Below are 8,249 nucleotides of genomic sequence, written 5' to 3' on the forward strand. Positions count from 1 at the left end.
GAAAAGAAATAATAAGACCTTGGCATATTTAATGCCGAGAGCATGGGCCTCTCACCGATCCAACCCCACACCACCACTGAGACACAATGGCTTTCTCTTCATCAAATATGCCAAGGTCTTATTATTTCTTTTCTTTCTTAATTTAAAAATAAACACACACTTTATGCCTTTGAAACTCTTAAGTTCTATATATTTACGTAATTAACAATATTCTGCTCTTTCTTATACCTAAAATTCTTCAACAAGTGAGGACTAATGGGAAAATGACTCTTCCAGAAATTTGTGTTAGAGATTACAAGTGTTGAGGTCTTTTCAGATTCAGGGCCTTTGGGCTGTCTGTTCCCTCTGCCTAGAAAGCTCTTCCCCTAGGCTGCCTTGTCCTCATCATTCAACTGTCGGCAGAAATGTGACCTCCTTGTGAAGCTGTCCCTGCCACCATCACTCTCAGCAAGTCACCCTCTATTGGAACACACTGTCCTTTCTTTTCTCACAGCATTTCGTTATCTGGAATGACTTTATTTATGAGTCTTATCTTCCCAATAGGACTATAAAATACATGAGGACAAGAACTTTGTCAGTTTTACTGCTGCATCTGAATCAATAAACTGGATCTCAAAAGCTGCTGGAGCCGGCCAGGACGAGAGACACAGGTAAAGTACACCATCAGACTGACAGTATCATGGAGTTTGGTTTCCTTCCAAAGATAGCTGCCCCATTACATCAAAATATGTGAGTGTCAGCCAGACTTACTTGGGAATGGGTACCCGAATTAGCGTCCCCTCCACTTCTGGGTTCAGATTCATTCCACTTTCTCTTATAGCCTTGATAGCTGCAGCTGTACACTGAAAACCAGATCAAAAGGTAAACAGAATTAGTAAATAATTATTACCAGATGCAAGCCCTCTGTCGATAACTGGCAACCCATCTTGGCAGAACATGGAAACATTTAGTTCTGTTACCAGTAAGATCAGGAAGTTACATTGGTGTAGAGTGCTTTGATCAAGCTGAATAGCAAACTATGTCCACTCCTGGTACCAGTGTATTGCGGGAGGGAAAAAAAGCATAGAGGAAAAAATAAAAAGAAAACAGCTCTGCTTCTTTGAAAAGATTTCAATGGTTTGAGGCAACGCAGATCAAAACCACAATAAATCCTCAAGGGAGGGGGGCTGGTCTGTGCAAAGATTGGTGTAAAGACAGCTGAAAGATTTTATACATTAAAAATTCCAGTTGACATTTTACACTCAAAATATACCAGTGCCGAGTGGAATGAGTAAATAAATTTAACTCACTCACATCTATGCTCACACCAACCTCACTTGTGTTTTGGCATGAGCGATGAATCTCTGCTGGTGTGTGTGCCAAGAAAGGAAGCATGGAAGATCTCAGTTCAAATCCCCACTCTGCTAACCATGTGACCCTGGGCAATAAGCTTGACCTCTCTGAGGCTCCATGTAGTAATCTGAGACCCTGCAGTACTGTACCTCAGAGAGGATTAAATGAGGTAACATGAGCCATGCATCTTCCTCTGTGTCTGGGTGCCTGTAACACCCAGGCAAGGGGTGCTATTATATAAACACATTCAATAAAGGTAAGAATGCACAAACCCCCGGAGAATGATAAGCTGATGTCATCACCTAGCTGATGCACTGCTGTCTTTATTTTTTTCTCTTTTTTGTGGCTGTACCATGAGGCATGCGATGTCAGATCTTAGTTCTCTTGAACAGGGATCAAACCCATGGCCCCTGCAGCGGAAGTGCAAAGTCTTAACCACGGGACTGTCATCAAAGTCCCTCTTTGTTTAAAAAAAATTTATTTCATCAAACTATAGCTCTTTTACGATGTTAATTTCTGCTGTACAGCAACACGATTACGTTATACATATTCTTTCTCACATTTTTTTCCATTATGGTTTCTTACAGATCTCGGAGTATCGTTCTCTGATGCACCGCTGTCCTAAGGTCCATCTGGGTCTCTTCTGACTCAGCCTTGCTCTCTCCCAAACTGCCTTATCTCAACTTCAAGCAACATTATAACCACACCTGGTTTGCAATCCTACCGCATAAGAGAAGGGAGTGTGGAAGAGAGAATTTCATTGGCGTGACAATGTGCCATTCATGAAAACAAGGCCCCTGATTTTCAAAAGAATTTTAGGTTTGACCAGAGCCAATCCACGTCGCTTGGATTCAACAGAGCCAACTCCCAGCCTTGAGTTCCTCCCTAGACTTTCCGGTTTAAATAAATGGGGTTTGTTGCACACCTATTTTATTTTTCCAGGTTGGGTTTTGTTTCAAGGGCGTGCCTAAAAAGCTCATCCATTTCATGGTAAAATGACCTAAATTCTACAGGGACATAAGATGTTATCGTTAGGTCAAAAAGACAAACCAGCATTCCACAAGAAGACAAATCATGCCCTTGGGCTACAGAATTTAACTGTGCAGCCACTGCTTAAAATGATAAATTCTTAAAATGTACCTCTGACCACAGACTATGGAGCTGGAAGGGATCTCAGACAGTCCAGTCCCTTCCTTATGTGTGCAGGGACCTGCTGGTAAAGGTCACACCCCTACACAGAGACACAGTCCCTGAAAGCCAAGAGCAACGGAGTGAAGACCTCGCCCATCACGCTTCTGGTTACTGGTAGTGTTAAGAGGAGGCTCAGCTCCTCAACTCTCCATCCAGTGACGTTACTTAGTCTCTATGACCTCCCAGATCCACTAGCTCAATGTGTTCAGTAACTGTGGCACAGGGAATTTGATTCTTTTTTTTAACAGCCAAAAAGAATTTGGAACTAGGTCTGGTGTATAAAGCGTATGGCCAAGGTAAATAAAAGAGCTGGATAAAGAAATGAAATTTTCCTCTACAAGAGAACTACCAACTTCTTTAATAAAATGAAACACAGATTTCTAAAGTTAAACATAAAGGGAAGGGCTTCCCTGGCAGTCCAGAAGTTAGGACTCCGCACTTCCAATGCAGGAGGCGCAGGTTCTATCCCTGGTCGGGGGAACTAAGATCCCACATGCCTCTCAGTGTGGCCAAAATATAAATAAATAGACTAATTAATTAAAAAAAATTTTTTTTTAAAAAGGGAGAATCACCACTTTGAAGAACTAACCTGATTTCAAGTCTAATATTTTTTTGAAGATTTTCATTGAAGGAAAGACTGGTAAGTTGGCTGGACCAGCCCACCACCACTACCTCCACTTTCCCTTCACAGTTTGGCCCAAGTGTTGTCACACAGCCTTCCTAGGCAAGCATGGGAGCACCCACCGCTGCTTCCAAGCTGGGCAGGAGATACAGCTCAATATTTACACCTTCCCTGTCCAAGGCTCAGTGCCAAGGATGCAGTGAGTGCTCAGTAGAAGCTTGCTGAATAAGTAGATTAATATGTATATTAAAGCACTGGCTCAAACCTGTTAGAAAAACTCTTCATGTTTATACCCCTCCCAAAAGCCTTATTTGTTATCATTTTATACCTGTTCTGTGTCCTTTCGCGTGCAGAAAAAATATGAACCAAGAGTGGTTTCATTTGCAAAAAAAACCTACTGAAAGAGGTAGTTCTTCTGAAACACTTTAAACATGTACATTTTAGTTTGATACAGAATACAGAAACTCAGGGAATTATAGTCATTTTCCCAACATGACTTCTGACCTACTCATGGTTCCGACAAAAAGGCATGCATTTCTATCCCATTTCCATCTCTTAGCCTTTACCCCTCACTGAAGAGATGCCCGCCAGCGCCCCAGTGCAAACAGACGCCCTCCGATGGCAACAATGACCCACTGGTTGTGGCTGCTTGGAGTACTGTGTGGAGAAAGATCACAGATCCCATGTGGTGTTAGGCAGGACCGAGTGCTGTGATCAATTAGCAACGTCTGCTATCACTGCGTGCATGCATGCTCGCTCAGTAGTGTTTGACTCTTTGGGACCCCAGGGATTATAGCCTGCCATGCTCCTCTGTCCATGGGATTTTTCAGGCAAGAATACTGGAGTGGGTTGCCTTTCCTCCTCCAGGGATTCTTAAACTAATAAATCCAATTCATTCACGTCTATACTCACATCTATGTGCGTGTGTATGCTACAGGACAAAAGACGATGAAATTTTTGTAGACAGGTGAACAAGTCCTTGACAATCTGGGTTCAAGTCAACAGCTGATTTGCAGAGACTCAACAAAAATACTTGTGGAATTAAGGAACAGATGGTGAAGGAAGCACAGGATTTAGAGTCAAACAGACAGACCTAAGCTCAAGTCCTGGCTCTACCGCCACAGCATGAATCTGTGGAAGAATTCTACTTTTCTGAGCCTCAGTTTCCTCCTCCAGAAAACGGACTTAAGTCTAACTTTAAAGAGTAGCTGTGCTGATCACATGAAACAGAACACGAGAAAGCAATGCCCAGCAGCCCTGTAGACACTCAACCCACCTTTCTTCCTTCCACAAGAGCAATAAAGGAGCCTGCAGAATTTTTTTTCTCATTTGCCTTGTTCAAATCATGCTGTGGTCTGTTTTTTTTTTTCCAAACTCCCTTCTTTCCCATCATTAACTCTAGCTGCAGGCAAGTTTATGGAAGGTAGTAACTTGTGTGTATCATTTATCAAGCAGGACACATGCTAAACAAATGCAATGCAGTTTTCTGTCCTCAATGCATTTAAAAACATTATGCATGTAAATCTGCATCATGTCTCTATGGCATGACACAGAAATGCTCAGATTTGAAAAGAAAGCCAGCCTCTTGTGAAACAGAAAGGAAGTACATAAACACAGAGAGGATTAGCTCAGCATTTTGAAGCTATAAACCTGGGCACTCCGTGGACAGCTTCTAAACCAGAGGAAGGAAATGTTTAGTTAGAGCTATTTGTTTAATATATACACCAGATGAGATAAAGGAATTCAAAAGACAATGTAACTCACACTTCCTCACTCTGTCCTTGTAAGGAGCCTCTCTACTAAGGTTAACTGTAGATGTGTTGTGTTTTTTTTTTCAAAACTCACAGAATTTCAACTTGGAGAAATGGCAAAGATGCCTTGCTTGGAAAATGAAGATATATTCCCATTTCCTAAGAAAAAATTAAGCTGTTAGTACCTCCTCCTGCCTCCTAAGACACTCTGGTGGCCAATCAGGTGCTTCTTCTGTGAATGCCTTTTGCTATTTAATAACAGAAGTGGCTGGCTCTGAAAAGCAATCTGCCTGATGAGGTCTTCAAGCTGTGTAATTAGGAGGCTGTTCCCTAAATTGGCCCGCGGTGCCTGTGGGATCAGATGAACAAGGCAGAGAGGCCTCAGTGGTTCAGAGGGGCCAGAAGGGGAAAGAGCTAAGAGTTCCCTTTCTGTCCATTTCTCTGCTCCTCAGGAACACCACGAATGAGTGCCTCCCTTACATCAACCTAATGACAAGTATTCACCCACTTGAGGGAAATGTACTGGGTGCGTCCATGTGTCAGGCATGGTGTTTGGTGCTGGACAGAATGAGCAAGTTGGATACGATTCCTACATTCCAAGCTTATGATCTAGGGAAAGGGAGATAGAAAACTAAGATGTAGATAAGGGCATAACTGTTAATAAGTACAATGAAGAAAAAGAACTGTGCTGTATAAAAGTGGTTAATATAGAGGAATAATTGAGATTTTGCGTAGACTAGGAAAGACTTCCCTGAGAAAGCAATATGAAAGCTGTGGTCCAAAATACGGAGAGTAATCGGCCAGACAAGGGTGATCCTAGCAAAGGAAACAGCATATGCAAAGGCCCTGAGGATATTAAGGGTTTGAGGAACTGAAAGGCTCGTGGGCAGAACAGTGTGCAAGGGTGACAGCGCACAAGACCGGGGCGTCTGCAGGGACAGGCAGGGGCTGTTTCACATGAAGCCGTCTAGGCCACAATCATCTTCTTAGAGATTACTTGAAGCCGCTGATGAACTCAATGCCCGGGAATGGCATAATCCAATAGATATTAATATCTTTACAAGTTCACTCTGGCTGAAGTATGGAGAACACAACAGGGGAGGAGAGAGTAATACCCCCCCAAATATGGGCACATTGGCTGCAAGAGCCCCCTGATTTGAAAGTTTGTTCGTAGCAAGGGCTTACTCTTATCTCTAACCCAGTTTTGTCAAATCCAGCAGGTTCAACTTTGGTCTCTGTCTTTGGGCTAGAATTACTGAAAGAGACCAGTGGAATAGAGACTTCAGATTCCTTCACCTCAGGTGAACAGATGAGGAAATGGAGACCCATAGAATGACGCAACCTACATAGCCAGCTGGCGAGAGGTGGGACCACATTCCAGGTCCTCAAGGAGTCCCAATCCAGGTCACTTCTTACTGGACCAGGAAGGAACAGCCTATTTATCTTCCTCAACCAGACTTAAAATCACAGCCTCCAGGTTGCAATGATCTAATGCAACCCACCTTCCAGCCCTGGAAGCACTGTGCTCTGGGCAATATTCTGCAATGGTCAGTCGAGTCCCAAAGGAATGTGAATTCCTGGAAGGTCTGCTCCAAAAAGGGCTACCCTGGTGGCTCAAATGGTAAAGAACTCACCTGGGTTGGGAAGATCCGCTGGAGGAGGGCATGGCAACCCACTCCAGTATTCTTGCCTGGAGAATCCCCATGGACAGAGGAGCCTGGTGGGCTACTGTCCATGGGGTCACAAAGAGTCAGACACAACTGAGTGACTAAGCACAGCACAGCACAGCACTACTCCAAATAATGCAAAAGTCATAAACTGGTGGCCCATGGGTCAAACATGGCCCATCAATATATTTTGTCATAGACTTAAAACACACTGAAAAAGGGAATTAGTTAGCAACATTTAGCAAAGATAGAAACTGCAGCTATTGGCTTCTTCTGTAAATAAAAATCTTAGTATCTGGTAGTATCTGATTACCAGGTACACATTTCTGCCTGGGAAGGATCAGCAGCAACTGGGCAAAGGCTGCTCCCTTCAGACAGGGCGCACGCTCTACAGTTTACCCCTGCCTGCAATTACCCCACTGCCACTACTGTTTGTCTTAGATGGGACCTGTGTCAGTATCCAAATTACTCGCCTGGGCTCTATAGTGTTTGAGTAAAATAGAAAAGGAATTTAGAAACAGAAAGAGAGCTTTTCTTATCCTTAAATTCCCTTTGTTATACCTTGTCTCTTGTTTCACCCCAAAGTGAAGGGAATACTTCCTCCTGACCTGCTGTAGTCTCCTGCATTACAAGGGAGACCATGGAGAGGGAGCCCTTGAGCAAGGCCACCTTACCTCTGGGAAGCTGGCCATATTCACCAGTATCAGCTGTGGCGACTTCATGGAGATCTGGCTGATCTGGTTGAGAGGAAGCTTCCCATCAGCAGTCACCACAGTGATATTGTCAAGGGCTCCTAAAAGGAAGTTTAAAGAAAGCGTTTTAGAATTCAGAAGGACTTTTAGTAACCTCACATCTAAGTCTCTATCAATTCAGATTCAACTAATGTTTAGAGAAATATCAATAACCTCAGATATGCAGATGACACCACCCTTATGGCAGAAAGTGAAGAGGAACTAAAGAGCCTCTTGATGAAGGTGAAAGAGGAGAGTGGAAAAGCTGGCTTAAAACTCAACGTTCAAAAAATGAAGATCATGGCATCTGGTCCCATCAGATCAGATCCGATCAGTCGCTCAGTCACGTCCAACTCTTTGCGACCCCATGAATCGCAGCACACCAGGCCTCCCTGTCCATCACCAACTCCCGGAGTTCACTCAGACTCACGTCCATTGAGTCAGTGATGCCATGCAGCCATCTCCTCCTCTGTCGTCCCCTTCTCCTTCTGCCCCCAATCCCTCCCAGCATCAGAGTCTTTTCCAATGAGTCAACTCTTCGCATGAGGTGGCTAAAGTACTGGAGTTTCAGCTTTAGCATCATTCCTTCCAAAGAAATCCCAGGGCTGATCTCCTTCAGGATGGACTGGTTGGATCTCTTTGCAGTCCAAGGGACTCTCAAGAGTCTTCTCCAACACCACAGTTCAAAAGCATCAATTCTTCTGTGCTCAGCCTTCTTCACAGTCCAACTCTCACATCCATACATGACCACAGGAAAAACCATAGCCTTGATAGACGGACCTTTGTTGGCAAAGTAATGTCTCTGCTTTTCAATACGCTATCTAGGTTGGTCATAACTTTTCTTCCACGGCGTAACCGTCTTTTAATTTCATGGCTGCAGTCACCATCTGCAGTGATTTTGGAGCCCAAAAAGATAAAGTCTGACACTGTTTCACTGTTTCCCATCTATTTCCCA

General features: G+C 43.7%; 1 protein-coding gene across 1 annotated transcript in view; it reads right to left on the reverse strand.

The window, feature by feature from the left end:
• The window catches only part of MRRF (mitochondrial ribosome recycling factor), a 54,588-nt gene that overhangs the window by 30,941 nt on the left and 15,398 nt on the right, over positions 1-8,249 (reverse strand). Inside the window, exons 4-5 of the mRNA XM_010852028.1 lie at positions 7,238-7,356; positions 751-842 (exon numbers count right to left, since the gene is read on the reverse strand). Of these exons, the coding sequence (XP_010850330.1) occupies positions 751-842; positions 7,238-7,356 (211 nt within the window). The remainder of the gene's footprint in view (positions 1-750; positions 843-7,237; positions 7,357-8,249) is intronic.

Source organism: Bison bison, unplaced genomic scaffold, assembly GCF_000754665.1.
Source record: "Bison bison bison isolate TAMUID 2011002044 unplaced genomic scaffold, Bison_UMD1.0 scf7180017864307, whole genome shotgun sequence".
In the NCBI taxonomy this organism is placed as follows: domain Eukaryota; kingdom Metazoa; phylum Chordata; class Mammalia; order Artiodactyla; family Bovidae; genus Bison; species Bison bison.